The sequence below is a fragment of the Ascaphus truei genome, chromosome 1, assembly GCF_040206685.1.
Source record: "Ascaphus truei isolate aAscTru1 chromosome 1, aAscTru1.hap1, whole genome shotgun sequence".
Classification (NCBI taxonomy): domain Eukaryota; kingdom Metazoa; phylum Chordata; class Amphibia; order Anura; family Ascaphidae; genus Ascaphus; species Ascaphus truei.
Genome location: NC_134483.1, coordinates 313805137 through 313832149, shown reverse-complemented (window position 1 = coordinate 313832149; position 27013 = coordinate 313805137). Strand labels below are relative to the sequence as shown.

Below are 27013 nucleotides of genomic sequence, written 5' to 3'. Positions count from 1 at the left end.
TACAACGACGATGCTGTCTTCTCCAATCCAGACCCTGCTACGTACGACTATGAACTGCGCAATCCGGATCAGCCTGCGAGGTTTAAGGTCGGTGCTTTTACAACCCTACCTCAGCCACGCGGTCCGACCCGAGTTTGTGGCGAGCACAACCGTGACAAGGTTGCAGTGATAGGCTGCACAGCTGCAATAGATACCAGAGGGAGTGTGTATTGCTTTGGTGAGTGAATCCAGGCTGCAGCAAACATCAGGAGAGGTGCTCCAGGACTGCACAGGTCTGCAAGGTAAGGCAACCAGTAAACTGCGGAGCGGATTCTTTACAATATGACACTCTCTCTCCCCTCAATATGACACGCCCTCCCCCTCCCCTCAATATGACACGCTCTCCCCCTCCCCTCAATATGACACGCTCTCCCCCTCCCCTCAATATGACACGCTCTCCCCCTCCCCTCAATATGACACGCTCTCCCCCTCCCCTCAATATGACACGCTCTCCCCCTCCCCTCAATATGACACTCTTTCCCCCTCCTGCAACTCACATCACTCACTCCCCCCTCACATGTCAGCAGCAGAAACCAGCCCATTTTTCACACCCACCCCCCCACCAGCCCGTTTTTCACACCCACCCCCCACCAGCCCGTTTTTCACACCCACCGCCCCACCAGCCCGTTTTTCATACCCACCCCCCACCAGCCCGTTTTTCACACCCACCCCCCCCACCAGCCCGTTTTTCACACTCACCCCCCACCAGCCCATTTTTAACACCCACCACCCCACGAGCCCGTTTTTCACACCCACCCCTCCACCAGCCCGTTTTTCATACCCACCCCCCACCAGCCCGTTTTTCACACCCACCCCCCCCACCAGCCCGTTTTTCACACTCACCCCCCACCAGCCCATTTTTAACACCCACCACCCCACGAGCCCGTTTTTCACACCCACCCCTCCACCAGCTCATTTTTCACGCCCACCCCCCCACCAGCCCATTTTTCACACTCACCCCCCACCAGCCCGTTTTTCACACTCACCCCCCCAGCCCGTTTTTCACACCCACCCCCCCCAGCCCGTTTTTCACATCCACCCCCCCCCCCCCCCAGCCCGTTTTTCACACCCACCCCCCCACCAAAACCGCCCCCCCCCCACCAGCCCACCCCGGGCATGCTCTGACCTCCAACCCGCCCCCCGGCATCCTGCAATTGAAAAAAAAAATACTCACGGCTGCCGCATCCTCCTCGTGCTGCTGCTGCCCCCGCGCACCGCAAAACCCGGGGGCGGGGAGGGAGGGAGGAGGGGGGATGAATCGCTGCCATTTTTTTAAACTTTTTTTAAATTTATTTATTTAATTAACTGGCGCCCGGCCGGAGTCATCGCGGGCCGCACAGAGAGGCCAGGCGGGCCGCATGTTGTGCAGGCCTGACCTAGATATATCCTAATGTTTTGAAAGGCTTTTAAATCTGCAAAGAAGCTAAGACCTACTAAAACTGTACTTGATTGGCACATGTAATGTACTTTATGAACCACATATATTTTGCAGAAAGTACCGTGGACATGCTGTATAGGTTTGCAAATTGTTCAGAATTACATCTCATTTTTGGACTGAATGCTTTACTGCGGAAGGAACAAAATGAATGGAACAGTTCAAATGCTCAGTTACTTATTGATTACTGTTCCTCAAAGAAGTATAACCTGTCCTGGGAATTAGGCAATGGTAAGTGAAGTAACGTGCCGGGTTTGTTGCTGTGATTGTCTGATGTTATGAGAAATTAGCAAGGTTGTTGCTGTAGTGCTAGTGGAACATTGGGGAACAGACAACTGTGGTAATGATTTGAAGTGGTTAACATAGCAACATGTATGTATACTGTGAGTATATAGAACCAGTTCATGTAATCGCTGACAGTTTCATTGAAGTATTTCATGAATGAGTAACATGTAATGCCCAGGACACCAGTTGTAGTATTCATGAGGAAAGAATTGTATGGACCACTCAAAACAAAAGCAATACTTGCTAAAGTGGTACTTTACTTAATAACAAAAGAGAACAGTACAATAAAGTTTAAGGGCAGCAGTCCTTTTGTCAGATCACCCCCAGTGTAACCTAGTGAACATTGCCCCTTCTCTTTAAAGTTGTGTGTGCAGTCTATGTTTTTTTTTGGTCTTTCTTCTCTTTTTGCACCAGTTTGTACACTGAGAAAGTGCCCAAGGATAGTCCAAGTTTGACCCGTGGCATCTACCAGTGCCATATGGTACTCCATGCCCATCCTTCTATTTTGGCACAAATTCACTGACCTACAGTAAGAAGAATCTTTCTGAGGACTTTCAGATCCATTTCACCATCAGCCATGGCTCTTAATCTGAATTTCAAGTAGCATTCCTACTTTTAGTATTTCCAGCAGCCATTGTTTCTCACAAGTTGATTTTCCTTTCCTTGATGCACAAATATGCATTACAATTCGTTTTCCTCGTCAAATCACTTACACTTTAATAACTGGGGTATACCACTGATTCTCTCCTACACATCATTTTAGCTCCATCCCACTTAGGGGTTCATATTCTCTTACCATCTACATCCATATAGGTGTTCAGTGTGCATATAATTGGGGGCTACACTATCTCTCCCCCTCCTTGGTGGTTTAGATCGCTTTGTTTTCTGTTCGATTGTAATGTATTAACACGTTTTGTCTTCTTTCACTGTCATTTTTGTACTCAGAACCCAACAGCTTTAGGAAGAAATCTGGGATTTATATTGATGGCTCCCAGCTTGGCAAAGACTTTGTAAGTTTACATAACCTTCTCAGCAACTACAGCAGCTACAGAAACTCTGGACTTTTTGGTCCTGACATTGGCCAGCCAACAAAACAGTCACAAAAGATGCTCAACAGGTGAAATCATATTGGTCTTGGTGGAATTGCTTTTGGATTTATCAGATGACACAGACTAGGTCAGTGTTATCTTATTTAGAAACCTCTCTATTTGAGAAAAAATAGAGCATACATTTTTCCCAATACAAACATACAGCACAAGAGGCAAATAATTAGGACACATACAAGGTAATTTAAAATGGCCAGTTGCTGCTACCACAAAAATAATGACATTGACATTTCATTTTAAAATGTTTCTGCATATTATGTTATTTGACACTAATATATTATGGTTTAAATGAGCTTGCTATGTACATAATTCAAGGCAAACTAAAATGAAATGTCAAGCTTCCTGTAAACGTACATACCCTTGATATATACAGGTCTGTTAAGCCTTAATTATGTGGTGTGAGTGTTATTAGGGGTAAGTGCTACAGTAGCATATTAGAAGCAAATCCCACATTCTCAACATCAATGGCATAATAAGACTTCAAAGGAGTCTCATTGACTAATGTCAAAAGAAAGTGGTGCCTAGTGGTGACACCTCCCCAAACAGGAAGACACATTATGGCCCTTTTGCGTAATTGGGCTCGAATGTGTCTTATGCATAGCATAGCTTAGTAAATAAGGGCCCATCTATTTGACTAATTGTGAAATTGACAATTGTGGTATAATTGCTTTGAAGTTAATGAGTCCACAATAGTCTGTATGATGCCAAATGGTATGTGCACCTCTTCACTTGTCTTTTTCTGCTTGCAGTTTCTTAAGAGCAGGAGGAAAAACAATCAATTCAGTTACTTGGCATCAGTGAGTATAACAGATCTATGACAATGTTCCCCTTTAACAAATAACAATTCCTTCATTTACCTGATAAATGTAGCTGTTTTAAAACAACATATGAAAACTTTTATTCCGTGTGATTATCACGTGGTCTGACTTTTTCTGCCTGTTTTATTCCGCATGGTTGCACATGGTGTCATGACATTTCATACAAGCCTTCATCCTCCAACAAGATTCTAGACTTGTGTTTATAACATTTGTAACCCTCATTGCCCGGCTCTAAAGGAATTTACAGTGAGTTGAGCTATATACTGTACATGGCAATGCTCAGTCTCTCATACCTGTTCAGGGTGCTGGGTCAGTGCAGGCTGCGCGTGGATATGCAGATAGAATAAGGATGGGCGCCAGGAACTTTTAGAGTACAAACAAGAGATTTATTCAACATCAGTTTATAAGGCTCATCATACAAGGACATACTTCACGTTAGACATTAACTGGTGGGAAATCATAAAGTTACTATGTGCTTCTTCCTCTGGTAGCTCCCACTCCTACCCTGGGGATGTACTTATGCTTGTTTCCCTTAGTATTGGTTAGATTGGCACTCTCCTGCATGGCGTCAATAATGCCCCAACTCAAGTGGGCCCATGGTGGGAATACCTTCTGTTCTCTGGGATCAGTACCTCACTTTTGTGTACTGCATACCTCCTCCATGGATATTGGATCAGAGTTTACTAAGAACCTTCTGATGGGGCCGATCATATTGTGCTTCGGAGCTACTACTCCGAGAACCCCTACTAAGCACATGCTTACTCTTCTAACTGCATGTGACCCCTCTTGGGAAATTACTATAGGTGCTAACTATATACAGTAAGGCATGTTTCTTGACTGAGAACAATAAATAGGGACAGGACAATCTTAATATAAATAGCGATACACTTAAACATATTTACAGGACTCAAAATGAGGCCCTCTGCAGAACTCAGAGGAACCTGCTTCTAGAACATGGGGTGGAGCTATATATACACCCTTCTATCTCCCTATGATGACATCACTGGTTACAAGATATACAAGGGAGTGGCAATACCTTCTGCACAATCATCCTACATCACATGATTGGGAGAGGCAATACCAGAGTGATCCCACCAGGTTAACCCTTAAAGGCCATTAAACCCCTTACATTACTTAGCCGTGCCAAGAGGGCACATATTATTTGTGATTTAATGACAAAGCACAAGCAGAGCAGGGTTTTGTATGGGTGACACACCGCTGCATTTCCACCATTAGCATTCCAGGCTTAGCATTGTTTTCTATAATACATTAAATAATGCAGCATGTTATTTTTTAGGTAGATAATGATTAAATACATTTTCCCCAAATAAACAATGAACTTTTTATCTCGTTGTGTGCGGAAGGGATTTCCAGTATATGTCAGTGTGCAAGTGTATTGCAAGATGCTTTGGCAATGAAACAGTTGATACTTGCTGTGGATGTTTAGCTTTGACTTGCCATTCCTGGATTTAATCTGTACGAGGTGTAATGCAGCAGACCGAAGCCTAGGATATAATCTTGGATTTTTAAAGTGAAAACTTTGACTGGCTCATTTCATCCTTGGATCCAGAACACAGTGTCTACAAAGTATTCCACACTGCAAAATAATCAGGCAAAAAACATACAACATAATATCATTTTGATGACCCGTGGAGGCTATAGCCCGCTCTGTAGTTTATGCAATTTATGATTGTTGTCACTTTAAAACAAACATTTTTTTTCCACAGATATACAGTATCACTGGTAAGCAGAACTGATCATATTAATCTTTATATTCTTCTTTAAATATGCAGCTATTACGTTGATGGTCGGTTTGCTTCTGAGGAGGATTTTCTCAGTTCAGATATCTTAGACACGCTTATCTCCGAGATACAGACAGTGCTCCAGGTATGGCCCGTATGTCAATCTTCCGAAAATGAAAGCGTTTATTTTTCTGAAGACCTTTAATAATGATGGCTGTTAATATTTTCTTCTTACAAAGGGCTGGATGGTGTATACAGTACTGTGCATAGAATGTTTCAGGCACAGATCCTATTTCAGAGAGGTTACTATGTAATATGTTGTGTGTGATTTACATGTCATAGGCAGCTGAGAGTGGGAAGTGGGATTGGTGCACCGTTTCACAAAAGCAGTCCCTTCACCTAGTGAAAAACAGCGAGGCCCCAATGAACTCCCTTTCTTTTATTCAGCATTGGAACCGGGCCTTGGGCCTCCAGAGCGGAGCCGCGATATTTTTAGCTCTGGGGCTCTCAAGTTACTTACTGGTGAAATTATGCTGTTACTTTCTGTTTGTTTAAAGCGATTTAAGTGGGCGGGATCCGAAAGGTTTAGGTGACATTTTATTTCACCTGGAGGGAGCTTTAAAACCGGTAACTTCACCAGTAAGTATCTCAGTAACAGCGGGTGCCGGAGATGAGCCAGGCTATTTTCAGCTCTGGAGATAATTACTGTACTGGTTCTCATGGAGTAAAAAGGAAAAAAAACGAGCAGCCGGAATCGCTGTGTCTAGTAATGGCAGTGACATGGTGACTGATGCATACCCGCCAACACAGGACCGGCAGTGCCATCTGTGCCACTGCAACGAGCCCCGCGCTTACACAGGCCCCGCGCTCTTGCCCACTACATTTAAACTGATTACTGGGGGAGAGAGTGGCACCTCTGTGCCTCTTACCTCCTCTCTGGAGCCGGCATTTGATGATGTGTCGCCATGACAATGCGACATAGCAGGAGGAGATGCCGCTCTGGAGAAGATAAGAGGCTCCACCAAAATCCCACTGCACCGAGCCCCACAAAACTACCAGCCAGCCCTGCTCCAACATATCCCAGATTAAAATAGGTATACACCCATCTATTACATCCCCACACACCATATACTCATATACACACCACCCCTTTAAGAACCCCCAACACTCCTTATAAGACCCCCAACACCCCTATAAGACCCCTAAAACATTTACAAATAAATAAGCAGACACTTACCCCAGGCTTCAGGCAGGGAAGGTAATGGCAGCAGATAGGCTGTCCGTGTACAGTCACTACATGGACAGCCTATCAGTGTTGCCAAAGATTCTGATTGACCCTTTGTCACGGACAAACCCGTACAAGCAGGTACACCGCTTGTACTGTAGCCTGGTACTGTATGTCCAAAAACTGTACTGTACCAGACAAACCAGTACAATTGGATGCTTGGTTGATGCCTTTTAAATGCAATGCCATCAGACAAGTGCATGTATTTCAAACGTTTAAGGATTTCATGGTAACCAAGTTCCTTTTTTTACAATCTAATTAGATGTAAAATGTGAGATTGCTTTGTGCGTTACTGTTTTCTGCAGATAGTTGATGAAACAGTGCCTGGGAAGTTGGTATGGTTGGGAGAAACCAGTTCAACCTATGGTGGTGGGTCTCCTGGATTGTCAAATACATACCTTGATGGCTTCATGTGAGTAGTGTACCTAAACTGTGTTATTTACAAGTAAACACATTGTGCACCTACAATACAGGAGAAACCCTTGCATAATGTAGCAATATCCTTTAAGTAATTTGTCCTAAAGTCACCTGAGCATGGGGTCGGTGTTTCCTCTGTCTTTCCTGCAGTAGCATTTTTGGGACTTTAAAATGGCCACATGTAACATTTTTGCTTGTGAGTTAATAAGCAATGGTTATTATGAACCTGTAGATTACAATGTATATGTAGATTACAATGTATATAGGAATAAAAACAAACACAGAAATATTGAATACAATATCTGCTAAACTGGAGGTGACAGGGCTGTAAAAATAAAAATAAAAAAAAACTTCAGGAGCAAAAACAGAGAAAAGAAAGTAAGCAAAGGAATGTGTTGCTTGTTATATCTATCTTCTAATCTTTTTGCAAAGGTTGTCTGCTAAATACTGCTTCTTCTTCTAAGTACTGCAGCACACCTACACACAACCCCTATCTTGTACATTCCACCCATTCTTAGCAAAACCTATATCTATAAAGAAAATCCATGGCTCTGCATCTGCAAGTTGGTTGACATCAGTCCACTCACTATACACTACATTTAAACTTGACTTGGATGTAAATTACAGTATATGTTTGAAATCTGGAGAAAATGTTATTTTGACGCACTGCTCTATGTTTTGGAGCAGGGCTGCAGCATATGTAAGAATAGTTTCTTACATCGGATGCAGACTATTAGACTTACACCACCTCAGATGCAGAGGATTTTGGGGGGGAGAAAAGGAAAGGGAAAAAGAATGACGCAGAATGTGATGCATCTTATATATTATAATATGTGCACCATGTAACTGCTCCCCAACTCCTCCTCTCTACACTCCCTACAGTAAATCGCAAGCTATGGAAGATAGGGCAACATTGGAGTAAAATGCTTTGATACATACAAGCAAAATGAAAATGCCCCTGTTTTATTCCAAATGTGCCTTGATGCATAGACCCCAGAGCTGTACATGTACGTATATTAACTCCTTAACTGGCAGAGGTGCATCTTTCTCGTTGCCGCACTGTGGGCGTTGATTGACAGCAAAAAGATGAATAGATCCCAGAGTGAGCACAACATATATAGTAGATCTAAATATCTACAACCGACTCCTACTGCAATCATCTCATTGTTTCCACCTCTCCTTTCTCGCTCTCATTTTATTTTCTTGAATTAGGTGGTTAGACAAACTGGGAGTGTCGGCCAAATTTGGAATTGATGTTGTGATGAGGCAGGCGCTCTTTGGAGCAGGAGCTTACAATCTCGTGGATTCAGATTTTGAACCTTTACCTGTGAGTAACCAAAGCCGACTTACAGGCTCAATAATGACTACAGTATATAGATTTGCAGCTCATGCTATTGTCAACAGTGATAACACCACATCGAACAGTATCAGATGTAGTCAGACTTGCTGTCCCCAGCACCGTGGCCGAACAAGCAAATGTCCATGCTTCTGAATGGGATCGATCGCAGCGTTCCTCCTTCGGTGCTGCGAACACCATGGTACAGTATATGACCGAAAGCGGCAGCAACATCGAAAACGTTAAGTCTTGCTACATATGTATACGTCTGCAGAAATGATCCCAAGGGGGGGGGGGGATCACACAAAGATCCCTAATAGTTCCACACATCCACAGTGTATGCAAAGGAACACCAACAGACCAAATAGTCACAGGATATGAGTAACCTGATAGAGTAATAGTGTTATACTATTCACAGACCTGAAAGTCACTACGGCAAAAACTCTGTTAATGACCAAAAATAATAATAACATTTTATTAACAATATCTAACAATAAACAGTGCATAATTATTTACAGTGAAGTATAAAATCCCCAGTGGTGAGGTAGGGATAAGAGTAGGGCATATAGTAACCTGAATTGGGTATTGGTATGCCTCAATATGTATATTTTCTTAGTTGCTACAATGTAGTTAGATACATGCAACTGTATTGAGGTTGGATATATAGATGTGGGGGACTTCTGCAGCAGTTGGAACAACAACAACAATAAGAGCCGATCTATAGCTCTTAGATCACTAGTGTTGTAAAAGCCGGAGGCAGTTCCATACAAATATAGGAAGATCTCTCTATATGTATGTAGCTACCTGTTGTGTAGACCAGGGGGCGCACTAAATTTTCCGGGGGGGGGGGGGGGGGTGGTGGGCGGCGGCGGCACAGAGGTCGCGCGAGGCCTCTATAATACAGTGATTTAGTCGGCTTCGGCGACACGCTGCCATGTCAACGTGGCATCAGATAACGCCGTGGGGTGACGTGACATCACATGACCCCACTGCGTCATTTGACTCTTCAGAACCAGGTAAGGGGGGTGCTCGCAGGTGGGTAGTGTCGGCAGGGGGGCCCAAGGCAAAACGTTTAGGCACCTTTGGTGTAGAATCGACCATAATGCATCAGTATAGTTGTTTCTTTTCACAACATAACTAGTAACCAGCGATTGCTCTCCGGCAGGTTGTAGGTAGAAGTATAATAAATATATGGAAATGACAACAAGTAAAAATAAATAGCTGAAGACGCCACCTGGAGGTATGTCTGCCACAGGAGGTAATGCAGCAGCTAACTAGCAAATAGATTGTGTGTTTCTGCTGTTATTCTAATGTTATTATTGGTGGAATTAGTACACATTTAGAAATACCCGCAGGCTAATAAATAGCCCAGAGTAGATAATATATATATCAGGAAACAACATGATATTCAATGCCGTAGGGGTCTCTGTCAGTGTGACATAATGGACAAAATCTGTCTATTTCATCAGCCCAGTATCCCCACGGTGGTATTGGGGGCCTGTAATGCCTCTACAGCACCACAGAGCCTCATTCTCCTTATGTGTTTGTATTGTTCTGTGTCCCTAATATTTTATTCATTTAATCCTTAGCAATCTATTAATATATTTAATCTTAGGTATTTAACTTACACTACTCTGTCTTGGACTCTTTGTTGCCACTCTAATCAGTACATTACTCATTGCTGAATACAGCACCCGTCCTTAGCACCACACACACTCATTACAGACCTGCGAGTGCTCACCTTTTGGGGGGCTACATTCTCTGCCTACTCTCCTTCTATTGAGTGACCTCTGGATTAGATACCTTTCCCTGCCTTACAATAAAGTATGTTATAAAATGAGTTTTTACATACAGTATGGTAAGTGAAGTATAAAAAGTGGTGCACTTTTTGTTGAACAGGATTACTGGCTGTCTCTGCTATTTAAGAAGCTGGTCGGATCCATTGTACTAAAAGCCAGTTTTAAAGGTCCCAAGGATGCTGGTGAAAAGAAGCTGAGGGTTTATGTCCATTGCACAAATATTAACAAGTAAGCTATCTCATATTATGTTCTCTTAGCCCTGAAATGATAGTCTTTGTATACATTCCCTGTGAGGCCTTTTGTATGCTGTATTGTGTGGTCACTCATTTTTGTATAGCAAATGTGTTCACATTCTGGGCCACGGGTTCCAAAAGATATATACAGATGTTGTTCTACACTATAACAGCTCAGAAGCCCAAGCTCTTAATTTATTATTAATAATAATAATAATAATAACAGTTTAAGAATTCTGTATATGTTTCAATTATTTAAATCAAGAATTCAGATCCACGTTATACTCTCTTTTGAAAGTTTCTGTGGTAAGAAAAAAAACATTTGTTATGAATTAAAATGTGATTATAAATGCATTTCTTAATCATTCATTCATTCCTATTACATTCATTTCTAAAAATCAGGATTTTATTGCATGTATTTTTTTTTTACACTGGCAAGATAACCCATAATGTAAAAAATAGAATTATGATGAAATAAATGTGTGTATATATATGTTACAATACCTTCACTACAAAGTATTACCTGCTCTCTGCATTCAGTCAAAAGGTGACAGTGCAAGGTGAAAGTTTTAATCTTTACTATTAATGAGCAATTAATTGCAAGAATATATGAAATCCAAAATGTTAAAGTGAATAGTGAAACTTTTTTCTCCCCCTTTATAGTCCAAAATACACAGCTGGAGATGTTACCCTTTTTGTTCTGAATTTGCACAACAGCACCCAACACTTGGAGTTACCAAGTGTCTTATCTGGAAAGTTTGTAGATGAATACCTGCTTGAACCTGCTGGGGTAGAAGGACTGCTTTCTACGTAAGTTGAATCACAAGCTCTACAGTATGTGCCCCATCTTGCAGAAGGAATGTGGCATTATAGCTGACCATTACCTTTATGAGTGAAAGTCTGTTGTCCAAAAATATTGAGACCACAATGAAGTCTATGTGAACAGTGATAATAACAATAAAATGAATTGCATTGAAATAAGTTAGACTCGCTCACAAATGAGTGACCCTCGATAGCAATGCTCTTGACTGCTAGGTCATAGACTTTTAGCATAGAGTTTAGGGTAATGAGCTTGTACTGAAGTTTCATTAAGTTAAATTCTCTAAACTATCAGATTATGGGCACTGAAGATTTGCTTCATTAGATGGGTGCAAATAAATGTCCCACCTTCCAATATATATATATATATATATATACATATATCTCAAATAGTGCATAGTCCTATTCTTTTCTCAATTTATTGAGAGACAATAGAAAACATCTTTCAGAGCATCATTTCAGGCATATAGAATTTAGGGCCTCATGCAGTAAGCGTTGATAAGGGAATTATCGCCATTTTATAGGCAAAATTGGGTTTGAGATTCAGTAAGCGCCGATAAGTGCTTGATTTCGCCAGGTTTCGGAGCCGATTATTTTGTTATGGCCATTCGCCTGCCGATAAGCCTGTTTTCGCCACTGATCGCCACTTTTTTAAATCGGCTGGATTCAACAAAAAAAAACAGCTTATCGGGCCTGATCGGCACTACGAAATTGAGATGTTATGGCCAATTTCTCCCGCCAACTAAAGTTGGCAGTTTGGAGGGGAGAACGATCGCTAAGGCTGCCGCAACGGCACTTAGAAAAAAAAAACTTCTGTACATCAATGGAGTCAATGGAGCGGGGACGTATAACAGTATAGTACTGTTTACGTTTCATTGCTCACAATACAAACGTCATTTGCATTACAGTGTGGGGGCATTCCCTGCATTGTGTCACAGCTGACGTGTATTATTTGCATAACATTATACTTTTACATGTTTGCAGCATTTGCGGGTCACATTACTCATCATGTGATGATGTGCCAAGGGAAAATACTATACTCAACTCTTAAAGGAGAACCTCACATCATATCACACATTTTATTGAACTGAGCGACAATTATTTACATGATGTTACACATGTCACACATGTCACACATACACAGTATATTCATGTTCCTTTACATTACACAATGCTTGTAATGTTTCACGCATCTTTAAACGTACATGTACATCTAAATTCTCATGTTTACATCTACGTTTGGTCCTCCCTATTTTCATGACGTCACTTATTGGACGATCAATCACATTGCATGTTTACATTGTAACCGTTGCATTACAAGCACTTCAACCTAACTTATACACACATGTACAGTAATTCATCATTGGGACACCTTGTAAACTCATTCTCTAGCAACTATCCTCCTTACAGAAATGCATGCATATGCACACGACTATTCATTGTTGTCAACATGTCACAATAACATGGCTAATTACACATGTTACACAAAACTTTTCCCACGTCAATCTCAGCCTTTTTGTCTAATTACATGACTGACTGTTGCGTTCAGAAGTTTTACATGCATTGCACATGCAACTATTTATTTGCAAGCAATGTTTCTACAAAGCTTCACGTCACATCATTGGCAAATATCATCATTCCCTGCAGAATACACACAACAAATACTTATAACAAGAACTGCACACAGCTTGCCACAGAAGTACTTTATTATGTTAATGTAACACCTTGCATTTTACTATGTCACCTGACATCATCACATACCTATTTAAAGGACGCCCATTACCTGATCATTCACAGCTACTCATTTCAAAATGTTGAGATTGTTTAGGAGACGGAGGAACATTCTTTTCTATGACATGCTTGATGATGAAGAGAATCATATAGGGCAAGGGAGGGACACACCGAGGGACAGTGACAGGGACAGTCACGCGGATACGACAGGGACAGGCCGAGGGACAGGTAGAGGGACAGGAGATCAGAGGAGAAGACAGAGGAGACAAGTTGTGCCTCGTCCGCGTCTGTACAGGGAGAGAACCCTGTTAGATGGGATGAGTGAGGAGGAGATTGTAAGTCACTATCGTTTGAGTTCAGCAGCAATCTTAGCTCTTTATCAGGAGATAAGGGGAGATTTAGATTTTTTCACAGCCAGAGGTCGTGCAGTCCCTGGGCTTGTTAAAATGCTGTGCTCATTACATTATCTTGCTTCCGCGTCATACCAGACAACTGTGGGCATAGTGGGCGGGGTCTCGCAATCTACATTCTCGCGGGCCTTGACCCAGTTTCTCTATGCACTCAATAGACGCGCTAGGAATTATATTCATTTTCCTACAGAGGCGACAGAGTGGCTGGAAGTCAGGACTGGCTTTTATAATATAGCAGGGATACCATGTGTGCTGGGTGCAATCGATTGCACACATGTTGCTTTGATTGCACCTAGTCAGAGTGAGCATGTGTACCGCAATCGTAAGCACTACCATTCACTCAATGTACAGGTGGTATGTGATGCGACGATGAGGATAATGCATGTGGTACCCAAATTCCCTGGTTCCAGTCACGATTCCTCCATCCTGAGGAACTCTTCAGTCTTCCATGCGTTCGAAGAGGGACATTTTGAACATGGTTGGCTGCTGGGTGAGTACACATTTACATGTTATAACACAAAACACATTTTTATTTAGGTATGTTGGCATTGTACAATTTGATCACTAATGTCAGCTTATGTGTGCTCCATTCATTATAGGTGACTCAGGATACGGAATTAGGCCGTGGCTCTTGACTCCGGTGCTAAACCCTCAAACTGAAGCAGAGGACAGGTACAATGCAGCCCATATATCTACAAGATCTGTTATAGAGAGGACATTTGGCCTACTCAAGACCAGATTTAGGTGTCTGGACAGAACTGGTGGGGCTCTTCTATACAAGCCTCAAAAAGTGTCTGATATTATCCTTGCCTGTTGCATTTTGCACAATGTTGCACTGAGGCACAATGTACAGTCAGACCTAGCTGAGCCTGTGGTAGACGAGCATCCCACCCATGTAGCTGCTGAAAATGAACAAACAGCCAGTGGTGGCCAGACACGCCAGAATCTCATCAATTCATTTTTTTCTTGTAAGTAAAAACATATATGTGCCAAGTTCTACTTTTATACTTACATTATGTTATCTTAACAATAATGTTTTTTTATATACCCTTCTGGTAGGACACAGATGAATATGGGTTGCACACCTTTCTTCTCTCTGCTGTGTGCACAAAGGGATGTGGCACCGGTATGTTATTGTTGCACAGGTTATATAATCCCTCTTCAATTGTACTTTAGTTGTGTGTATGTGAATACAACTGGGGTAACAAAGCACTAATATTTTAGCATTGTGTTGTTCCTTATGCTAACACAATACACATATTATGCCCATACTCATTCATGCTTCTAGTATGCTTACATACAATGTTATTGGTGCAGTGTAACATGTACATCCATATGATGTGTACACCAGCCTGATTTACATTTTGAATGTCATGAAATATACATGGTGTTGCACATTTAACACCAAATACACACTTTGCTGTGTTGTTTACGGTACTGAAGATGGCATGTCAATGTTTGCAATTTATATATTGTTCCTTTGCATTATAGGTATATCTCCAGTATGACTGATCATGGTATGTATATTTGCTGACATCTTTCATAAGATGTGCCTACCTCAATCTTCCTATAATTATTTGAAGTAAAAACCCAACATATTGCTTTTAACACAAATGTAACATACATGTACTTTCTGTATCATGTATATGCATTTAGCTACTCTTGAGCTTTCATGTGCATTGTATTAGAAAATGATTACTCACATTTCATCACATTTTATGTATGTTTCCTTATAAATTCCATTAATGTAATATAGAGGTGTTTGGAGACAAGGGGATAACTGTACTTATTTGTTTACTTACGGGAGCTCATTCATGACGGATGAAATTGACTGATCATAACACTCCATGCATGAATGCCTGTAATCACAACAATGCGTACTACATCTTATATTTAGCAATGTAGGTGTTTTTTAATGCTAAGAATTAATAGTCAACATTAATTTACATTTGTGACATGTGTATGTATAAGTCACACGTGTGTGGATGTGTCCTACATGTACCAAGTGTTAAACTGTTAACAGAGAAGACAAATTTGTCACTAATGTTACTGTCATTTAGCATTTATAATTTACCAATATGACAATGTTGGTAATATTTTTGCAATATAAATCACGTCACTTCATCATTATCATGATGATAATTATCAAGTATTGTCACAATTGTAACGTCAATCACGTGCACATTAGCATAGACACACTTTGTAAGACAACTGTTTGTGTCTGTATCAATTCGTGTAGGATCCATGTATAACACCGACAAATGATAACACCAGCTTTATTATGGTAGCTTATATCATCATATTGACTATACTATGTATTTTTATAACGTTTAATAAACACAGTAAACTATAGTTAGTTAGGTTAATGAAATATACACAGAAACGTACTTCATTACATGATGTTGATGTCATAATCAGAACATCATGCATTGTAGGGGACCACAACATCTGGCCAATAACATTATTTGCTACAGTCCCAAACCATTTTATCAACATACCCATGTAACAAGAGATTTTTAACAAGAAATGGCTAGTTGGTTGTAAGTGTCCTTTACATTGGGAGAAGGAGTGGCTCAGTGAGTAAAGACACACACTGGCACTGAGATTTTGAAGCAGGGGAGTCTGGTTCAATTCCCGGTGTCGGCTCCTTGTGACCTTGGGCAAGTCACTTTATCTCCCTGTGCCTCAGGCGGCAAAAAATAAATTGTAAGTTCCACGGGCCAGGGACCTCAGCCTGAAAAATGTGTCTGTAAAGCGCTGTGTACAACTAGCAGCGCTATACATGAACATGCTCATATTATAATTATTATTATTATTATTATTGTTACATAGTTTCGACAGTCATACGTTCCATTACACAATAGAATTCACAAATGTGTTAGCAGAGTGGGAATGGTTGTTATATATAAAACACACCATGCCATAAAATGATAGTAGTCATTAAAGAACACTCAATAAAAATTCATGAGGCACTATTTTGCAACATCATTATGTTAATTAAGTACTTATGCAATATAGGCATAAGGGTATCACATTTTTAATTGTTTGTTAATAAGCGCTGCAAGCAATATAAAATTAGTTCCATATGTAGTATAGTAGTCGGTGGCTCTTCCTCACAATCATCTCATATAAAGGTAGACTCTTCTGAAATCATACATTGATCCGATTGTATCTTCCCCGACATCTCTGAAATACAGCAAACACATGATGGTCAAATATGGCACCTTACTATATATGTATCCGTGACAACGCATTACACAGCTCTATATGATTGTGTACATACACACGTCACTCACTTATATGTTAGAAGTACAAGTGTACATCAGTATGTAATGTTTCTTTAAATTTGTAGCAGGCATAACTATGTATATGATGTGAACGTTGCCTGTATACTGAAAAATGTGCGCGCACATCTTAGTGTGCGCACGCACTTCACGCTTGGCTGCACTAACTGTTAGCGCATGCGCAAAACAAAGCGTACGTTGTGCGTTCAATACATCTTGAAAATACCATTAAACATAAAATCTTTATTTCAAATACAATGAATACGAAACTACATTCGTTCTAAACGAGTACATCTGTATTCTTTTTAAACAGACGTGTTTGGACAGAAAGGACGGCCGATAACACAATGCGCAAATGCAATACGTGTGACGTCATGTTAAACCAGCGTGAAACGCACGCTAACACTCCTCCCACTCAATTAACATTCAGCTAACGCCCAGTTGACGCCTACAAACACTGAGCCGCACACATGACACACTGCAGTTACCGTTACTATAACAAAACATGACAGCCAATAGGCTTTGAGGCGCGCACGTCGCTTGGGGGCGGGACTTACATCCGTAATCCTTTTTAAGGACGCCTTGGGCCATGACAAGGGTCCCACGTCATACGTGGTGGACCCGCTTTTAAATGTTGCATGATAACAAAACAGGTATGTGTTAGAGTTATGTTAAAATGTTGCTAATATGGTTAAAGGGATAGGAAAGTACGTATATTTATTCCGTCAGCAATGTGTACTACTCTTTCAGGTTATACTATATTGTATTCGGCAACAATTTCTTTGTGATCGCTACATGTTATGCAGTCTGCAATGTTACGCTGTATCCACGCATTGAAAGGGAAAATGGTGGTTAAAAAAAAAAAAAAAAAAAAAACATTTAAACGCACAGTCAACGCATAACGGTTGTTATATTTACCATTCTTCTAGAATTAACTGTTCGTCTGGCTGCAACTGGTCGCTCCAGAAATGCAAGGCATTTTCATCCACGCTTGACCCACCCGCTGAATCCAGTATGACACACATCTCCTCCATGAAGCGCTCATAGGAATCGCCACTGCTTTCTTCAAACAATTGGTCGGGAGGTAGGTTCATTTCTTCTGGTTCCCATTCCAATGCATTTTCAGCTGAAAGGCTTGGTACATAATCATAGTACTTTTGTTGTTGTACAATGTGGGTTTCAGGAATGGAGGGTGCAGATATTGCAGCAGGTATCGATTCACACGGAACAGTAGTAGCGGATCCATTGCTATTGGCATTAGGAATAAATATGCCTTTCACAACAATATATGTGCCCTCTTTCAGGGTAAAATGCTTTTCCTTTGCAATCTTCCAGAAACCATAGGTGTGTTCTAGCTTATCCTGCACACGTTCAAAAAAGTCATTAGTTGATAAAGTGAATCTTATTGAGGAATTAAAATTCCGCGCATGCCTACGGTCTTGGTAATAAGGATATTTAGCTCGAATCAAATCATAGATTTGGCGTGTGCTTGCTTTGTGTCCGCGACTGTTTAAAATTGCTTCTGAAACCATGTACTTATAACCTAAGAGGGGATTCATATTGTTAACGAATTCATCAGCCATGTCAGAGTAGCACAAAAGATGTGTGCAGTTCTGTCTTCTTTGCTCATCAAAATGATTCTGCTCAATGGCTAACAAATTCCTGTGTTTTGTTTTCAAGGTCAACAAAAGTAACTACTTTTACTCCTTATTTCAAACGCCAATTGGATGTGTCCTTTTAATTGGTTTAAGTTTTGTGGTTAGTGATAGGCGAATGTGGGAAAAACATGTATCATTTTTTTATCTCGTTTGTGAAAACATTCCTACACTTATTTCAGTAACATTGAGTTTTCTAGAAAAATAACAAAGAGCACTGTGTGAAAATAGTGCTTAGACAGCCATATCAGTAAATACACACACCTGCAAAATGAAATGTTTTTTTCCCACATACATTTCTGTGTGTATTTGAAATTCTGGTTAACTACCTGTCTGCATGAGTTTAAATACGTGTGTATCTATATATATATAAATATATCTCTCTCATAAAAATATATATATATATATATAAAGTGTATATTGTACTATATGTATAGTGTGTGTGTGTGTGTGTATATATGTATATGTATATATATATATATACAGCTAAACCCTGTTATAACGCGGGTCTCGGGGTCCACCCCGAGACCACCGCGTTACTAACGGGGTCGCGAGAAAAAAAATGGCCGCCGCGCTTTAGCGCATATTCATCCCGCGGGACAGGAGATGGGAGCGGGCATGTCCCTCCGCTCCCTGCTTCCCCCTGTCACCGCGGGACAGCCCACGGGGCAGGAGATGGGAGCGGGGATGTCCCTCCTGTCCCCGCTTCCCCCTGTCACCGCGGGACAGGCCGCGGGGCAGGAGATGGGAGCGGGGATGTCCCTCCTGTCCCCGCTTCCCCCTGTCACCGCGGGACAGGCCGCGGGGCAGGAGATGGGAGCGGGGATGTCCCTCCTGTCCCCGCTTCCCCCTGTCACCGCGGGACAGGCCGCGGGGCATGAGATGGGAGCGGGGATGTCCCTCAGGTCGCCGCTTACCTCAGATCCCGCTGCCTGCATGGAGGTGGTAGCGGGGGGTTTCTTCTCCCCACCGCTGTCCCCGGTGCTCCCGCTGCCTGCACGGGAGGAGGGGGGGGAGCGGGTGGTGGTGCTGGTCGCGGCCTTTCTTCTGCTCCGACCCCACCCCCCGTCTGTGTAGAGTGAGAGAGAGTGTGTGTGTATGTATATATGGGAGAGAAAGTGTGTGTGTGTATATGGGTGTGTGTATGTGGGTGTGAGTGTGTGTAAGTGTCTGTGAGTGTGTGTAAGTGTCTGAGTGTGTGTGTAAGTGTGTGTAAGTGTGTGTGAGTGTCTGTGAGTGTCTGTGAGTGTCTGTGAGTGTGTGTGAGTGTCTGTGAGTGTGTGTGAGTGTGTGTGAGTGTCTGTAAGTGTGTGTGAGTGTGTGTGAGTGTCTGTAAGTGTCTGTAAGTGTGTGTGAGTGTCTAAGTGTGTGTAAGTGTGTGTGAGTGTGTGTGAGTGTCTGTAAGTGTGTGTGAGTGTGTGTGAGTGTCTGTGAGTGTGTGTAAGTGTGTGTGAGTGTCTGTAAGTGTGTGTGAGTGTGTGTGAGTGTCTGTAAGTGTGTGTGAGTGTGTGTGAGTGTCTGTAAGTGTGTGTGAGTGTGTGTGAGTGTGTGTGAGTGTCTGTGAGTGTCTAAGTGTGTGTAAGTGTGTGTGAGTGTGTGTGAGTGTCTGTAAGTGTGTGTGCAGTGTGCAGTGTGTGTGCAGTGTGTCAGTGTGTGCAGTGTCAGCAATGAGCAGTGTGTGTGCAGTGTCAGCAATGAGCAGTGTGTGTGCAGTGTGTGTGCAGTGTGTGTGCAGTGTGTCCAATGAGCAGTGTGTGTGCAGTGTGCAGTGTGTGTGCAGTGTGTCCAATGAGCAGTGTGTGTGCAGTGTGTGTGCAGTGTGTCAGTGTGTGCAGTGTGAGCAATGAGCAGTGTGTGTGCAGTGTGCAGTGTGTCAGTGTGTGCAGTGTGAGCAATGAGCAGTGTGCAGTGTGTGTGCAGTGTGTGTGCAGTGTGCAGTGTGCAGTGCAGTGTGTGCAGTGTGTCAGTGTGAGCAATGTGCAGTGTGTGTGTGCAGTGTGCAGTGTGTGTGCAGTGTGTGTGCAGTGTGTGTTTAGTGTGTGCAGTGTGAGCAATGAGCAGTGTGTGTGCAGTGTGCAGTGTGTGTGCAGTGTGTCAGTGTGTGCAGTGTGAGCAATGAGCAGTGTGCAGTGTGTGTGCAGTGTGTGTGCAGTGTGTCCAATGAGCAGTGTGTGTGCAGTGTGTGTGCAGTGTGTCAGTGTGTGCAGTGTGAGCAATGAGCAGTGTGTGTGCAGTGTGCAGTGTGTCAGTGTGTGCAGTGTGAGCAATGAGCAGTGTGTGTGCAGTGTGCAGTGTGTGTGCAGTGTGCAGTGTGCAGTGCAGTGTGTGCAGTGTGTCAGTGTGAGCAATGTGCAGTGTGTGTGTGCAGTGTGCAGTGTGTGTGCAGTGTGTGTGCAGTGTGTGTTTAGTGTGTGCAGTGTGAGCAATGAGCAGTGTGTGTGCAGTGTGCAGTGTGTGTGCAGTGTGTCAGTGTGTGCAGTGTGAGCAATGAGCAGTGTGCAGTGTGTGTGCAGTGTGTGTGCAGTGTGTCAGTGTGTGCAGTGTGAGCAATGAGCAGTGTGTGTGCAGTGTGCAGTGTGCAGTGCAGTGTGTGCAGTGTGTCAGTGTGAGCAATGTGCAGTGTGTGTGCAGTGTGTGTGTGCAGTGTGCAGTGTGTGTGCAGTGTGTGTGCAGTGTGTGTGCAGTGTGTGTGCAGTGTGTCAGTGTGTGCAGTGTGAGCAATGAGCAGTGTGTGTGCAGTGTGCAGTGTGTGTGCAGTGTGCAGTGTGTGTGCAGTGTGTCAGTGTGAGCAATGAGCAGTGTGTGTGCAGTGTGCAGTGTGTGTGCAGTGTGGCAGTGTGAGCAATGAGCAGTGTGTGTGCAGTGAGTGTGTGCAGTGTGTGCAGTGTGCAAAAAAAAAATGTAAAAAAAATTTTTTTTTTAAATTTTTTTTTTTTTTAAAAAAAAAAAAACGGGAGCCACGGGAAAACCGCGTTATAACCGAATCGCGGTATAACGAGGCGCGTTATAACGGGGTTTAGCTGTATATATATAATGTATCTTTTTTTTATATATATTGCAGGAGTACACACAACATATTGATGGCAGTAAGTAGGCCTTGTATGAAACCTATTTAAATGGTGATAAACATGAGTGAATTAAGTAATAAACATTTGTTTGCACCCAATAATGTTAGAGGCTCACACTTAGTATAGTTGTCAAACATTAGGCCTGTATTATTAAAATAGTGTGTTTTCACAAGGAAGCATGAAGTGTATGTTTTTTGTAAATACATCTATACCAGTTTAGATAGTACTATATATACACACACACACACACACACACACAGTGTGTGTCTGTGTGTGTGTGTGTGCATATATCAATACATACTACATATATATTAGTATCAATTCAGAGATGTTCTTGAAACAAGAACACATAAATGATTAAAGGACAACATTACAATGGCCACCAAAGGTAAGTAATATTTAACACAAAATCCTGCTGTACACGTACAAGAAAGATGTTTGCAGTTAAATAGGTGCTTTTATAATTGCATGAAAATAATATGCACATGCAATGATTACATCAATTAACACACCCAAATGCAATGTTTTGCTGCAAAGTCAATGGCAGCTTCTCTAAACTTAGCAACTGGCTCCTGGTGGACCATTACTGAACAGACGATTAAAACATAAATATTTATAACACTATTCATTAATTAGGAGTGTTAACATTTCCAAAACTTCACGTGTACAAGAACATACTTGAAAGTTTGGAAACAACACAGTCTTCAGCATACATACAATAGTAATTAGATAATCTGAAGTCAACAAAACAAGGCCAAAGACATATTTTGTGAATTATAACATTTATTTTTTTTGTTCCTTTTGCGAGCGAGTAACAGGCCTGCTTGTTGTCTCTTGAATTTTCCTTTTTCTTTTGCCACCAACTTTAGGCACAACAGAGCCACTTTGAGTGGCCTCTGGCACTTCACGGGCAGGGCTTGTGGCCAGTGACTCACCTACAGGGCTTTTGGGCAGTGATTCACCTACAGGGCTTTTGGGCAGTGACTCACCTACAGGGCTTTTGGGTAGTGACTGTTCACCTACAGGGCTTGTGGCCAGTGACTCACCTACAGGGCTTTTGGGCAGTGATTCACCTACAGGGCTTTTGGGCAGCGATTCACCTACAGGGCTTTTGGGCAGCGATTCACCTACAGGGCTTTTGGGCAGTGACTCACCTACAGGGCTTTTGGGTAGTGACTGTTCACGGACAGCGCTTGTGCCCACTGACACATGTGAGCAAGTTGGTAGACACTGCACAAGTGATGGTTGGTCTGTTTCATGTGTGTCTTGTTTTGTTTTTGTCGCCTCCTTTGTAGGTGTCTGCTGCTGAATTTGTACAGATGGCAGCGGTAGGATGTGATCAGGAACCTGCACAGCAATGTCTGCTACTTGACCGGTAACATTTGGGCCTGGTGAATGAATATCAGATGAATGTGGTGAAAACTGACCTGCATGAACAGATCCTGCCTGTGAGGTGTTGAATTGTGGTACATTAGTCATTCTCCAGTAATTAGCTTGTGTTTGCTGAACAACTAATGCTTCGAATGAGGTGTTGATTTTTTGCAACTGTTTAGGCACTTCAATGAAGACTCTGTGGAGATGTGCCAATTGTGAAACTGTTTCTTCCTGCAGTGCAATCATCCTTTCCAGCACTGTCATCAGGTCAGAATGGCGACGATTTTCTGCTTCCACAATTTTTCCCTCAGAAGCTACAATTGCATCATATGTGGTATTTGCTGGACGTTTTGGCGGTAAAACAGTTTCAATTGGAACCTCTTCATGGTCACTTGCTTGTATTTGTGTGTCTATGGCGGCGGCGGCGGCATCATCATCATCGTCATCATCATCATCATAATCCTCTTCATCATGTTCTACAAATAAATGTACACATTATTAAATGGCATGTTAATCTCTGCTGTGTTACTATGTAATTCTACTGTGTCAAAAGAAACAACTAACATGTTTCCATACGTTTTATAACCTCACATTAAAAACTACCTTGACTTAAGAATAATGTTTGGACTCAGTATGAAATATGAGTGAATGAAAACTTGCTGTAAACTCACAACTCCTACATGATAGTTAACATCACTAACACAATACATGTTGCCTTACACTTCATTTTCACATACACTAAGTAATCGTATTTAAAGAACATGTGCAAAACAATTAATGAACATGACAACATAACATATAGAAGAGCACATATTATATGGCCACCAACTGATACACTCACCTTCTAGGTGTGTTGAGCTGGCTGACCCAGGTGAAGACACTTGTTCCCTCTCAGGTGACACATGTCCTTCAGGGGCAACTATATATAACAATAACATAAGTTTTACATTTACATGTGTAAATATTGAACAAACAGTTATTGTATGTTCTGTATTTATGAGTACGTAACAGCATCATTTCCTTAACCCAAAATGTGTGTGTGAAAGTGAACATAAATAGTTGTAATAACAATGTACATGCCTGTGTACTTAGAACTTTTGAGTTCCCTAACATAAAACATACTATGTTTCTGCAGTAATGCGTGAGGATAAATAGATAAAATTTGAACATAAAAATCATATGTTGTGTAGTGATATCAGTATCATAATGTACATAACTATCATGAGATGACCATTCACAATGGTTATCATGAAGGTGGTCATATTGCAAAAAGTGTTGTTTTTGGTAGAGGATATGTGTGGTACATTAATATAAGATGTGGCACACCTGAATGTGGCTGTGACTCAACAAGACAACACATGCAGTGTGTGATAATGTGTCGTTGATAGTAGTAGTTCAACTATAGATATGAGTGAACTAATGTGTGACGTACGCTTTGATAAGTAATGAGTTGTTGGGGCATTTAGTAGCTAAAGTGAAGCTTTCAAATGAGTGTGATTAACTTCAGTTGTGCTAGTCAGGTTGTAAGAACGGTATTCCCTTCCCCAAAAAGCCTAATCAGCCACACCTTTCAATTACTTGAAACAGGTGAAAATGGTGTGAACTAAGTTGACCCTAAAATGAGGCTGTAATTAGTGTGTGTGCTGAACCCCACCCCCTCTGTTGAAGTGTATGCTGTGATGAGATATTAATTGCAGCTGCTTTAACACAATGGTAGATGAGCTAAATAGTCGTGTGCAGTTTTTAAGTTATGAAAACAATGACATAAAATATGATACGTGTGCCTCATTATGCTGTCTGTATATGACTTAAAGCAAAAATGGACCTTTTCATAAACAACTATAGATGTGTTAGTGCAAGTGATGTTTGTAGGCCGTTGCATGCAATATATTTCATGCATGCTTAAAATAGGCAGTAATGTCATGTTTGTCGGAGTAAATTAAATAAAATACACAATAATATTCTACATATTTATGTTCTGTACCTGTAGCTAGTAATAATTTCTGATTAACATGTGTTACACATGTGTACTACCCTGTTGTTCCCCATCTTCGCCCACCATCAATTGCTTCCACTGCAGCAATGCATTTTGGGAATTCACATGTAAATGAGCACACAATGGCACGTGCTATATTAGTTACTGCTTTTAGTAGGACTACAACATATATGTCTATTTTGAGATATATATATATACAGAATCAGACATATACATATATAGATGCAGGTATGCTTATATTGTGAAGACAGTATAAAAAGCAGTGTAAATATGCAAAATAACTGTAAGCAACGACACGCCTAGTACAGTAATATTTCTCACCTGGTGGAAATTGTGAGGGATAAATTCCTATATCACGGTCACCAGGTAAGCCTTCCACGACGACGGGAAGTAATTTTGCCCGAAGCAGCTCCTCCAATGGACTTAATATGAGACGTTGTGGTGTCGGGCCACCTCCAGTGCCAGTAGCATGCACGCGTTGGTGTTGTATTTTCTTTTTCAATTTGGACCTAATATCATCAAATCTCTTGTGACAATTCCGCTTGTCCCTCACATGATTCCCACACGCATTGACACCAATGACTATTGTGTCCCACATTTCTTTTCTGCTTGCTGAACTTGTCCGCCCTTGAAAAACATATAAAATATATGAGGTAAATGAATAATAATAGAAGCACCAGTTTCCTACACTGCTAGCTGTTCCAAGAGATAGCAAACATGCTATTTTATGTGTAATATGTGAAGCACATGAGCATTCACTACTAAACCTATACATGTAAGCAAGGTTGCATTCATATTGTATGCAGTTATGGCAAATTGACCGCCTGTGTTTAGTTGTCCTTGTAAGGCATGATAAAAAGCTGTGTTTCCAGACTAATTAACATAGAGAGATATTCTGAACCCATATTTGCATATGAACAAAACTCAGATGACCTAGGATCACATGTATTTGAATAATAAATGTAAAGGTACACTTACCTAGTAAATGTCCATATATACTGTCATAGTGCTCCAGAATGCCAGTGACAAGAGCTGTATTTTCCTGGTCATTGAAGCGAGGATTACGTGGCTTCTCCACACGTTTCTTCCGAGCAGGTTTAGGGTCAGAGCTTGGCTGGTGCTGACTGGACTCTCCTTCTTCCAATGGAAGAGCCTCCAAAAGCTGCCCACCAGCAAGCACGCCACCACCATCCACCCCATCAGCAACTGCGCCACCAGCAGCACTCACAGCACCAGCACTCCCACTCCTAGCACCAGCACTCCCACTCCTAGCACCAGCACTCCCACTCCTAGCACCAGCACTCCCACTCCCAGCAACAGCACTCCCACTCCCAGCAACAACACTCCCACTCACAGCAACAGCACTCCCACTCACAGCAACAGCACTCCCAGCAACAGCACTCCCACTCCCAGCAACAGCACTCCCACTCCCAGCACCAGCACTCCCACTCCCAGCAACACCACTCGGTGCACCAGCAACATCACTCCCCTGAACAGTACGTTCACTCCGACGCGTACTCGCACGAGTAGCACTCCCACTCCCACCAGCATCACTCTTCCCACGCTTTGCGGGCATACTTCCAGCACTCACAAAAAACAGACAACTAATGTACAGCCAATCACACGAAACACTTCCACATATAAAACAAGACAAAGATGTAAACAAAACAACAATGGACAAAGCTCACCCAATACACAACAAGTCTCTCCGTCAATATGCAAATGTTCAATCAGCCAGCTCTGTGCGTCTCTCTCTCTCTCTCACTCCCAACAACACAGAGAATGATTAGCAGTACACGTTGCCTTTAAATATGGCGCGCAATCCAATACATGCTTGTTTCGCCTGATTCAGCAAGATTTGTGATTGGGCAACCTATCAGCACCCCGCCACGCACGCCGATACACCTGTGTGTGATCGGATAATCATCGTTAGAGTGGGCGGATTTGTTTTCGGGTTGATTTTGAATGTATTCGGCACTTACTGCATACGGAGAGGAAAAATCGCCATTAACATGACTAATCGGTAAACTTGCCGATTTCACTTAATCGACGCTTACTGCATGAGGCCCTTAGTGTGGAGAATCCTTAGCTTGTTTATTCTTAGCTTGTTGTTTTAATTATTCTGAATCTATACATTGAAATATACTCTTTATAGATTTTCTTCCAACAGTCTTAACATAG

General features: G+C 41.9%; 1 protein-coding gene across 3 annotated transcripts in view; it reads left to right on the top strand.

Annotated features, from left to right (window-relative positions):
- HPSE (heparanase) overlaps positions 1 to 27013 on the top strand; it is a 45537-nt gene that overhangs the window by 16950 nt on the left and 1574 nt on the right. For 2 of the 3 annotated variants that reach the window (XM_075605554.1, XM_075605543.1), the window contains exons 4-11: positions 1532 to 1705; positions 2705 to 2876; positions 3615 to 3662; positions 5477 to 5570; positions 7016 to 7122; positions 8340 to 8454; positions 10363 to 10490; positions 11159 to 11305. In XM_075605554.1, the coding sequence (XP_075461669.1) occupies positions 1532 to 1705; positions 2705 to 2876; positions 3615 to 3662; positions 5477 to 5570; positions 7016 to 7122; positions 8340 to 8454; positions 10363 to 10490; positions 11159 to 11305 (985 nt within the window). Of the gene's footprint in view, positions 1 to 1531; positions 1706 to 2704; positions 2877 to 3614; positions 3663 to 5476; positions 5571 to 7015; positions 7123 to 8339; positions 8455 to 10362; positions 10491 to 11158; positions 11306 to 13806; positions 13940 to 27013 lie in introns of those variants that run through there. The other variant, XM_075605562.1, reaches the window with a different exon arrangement.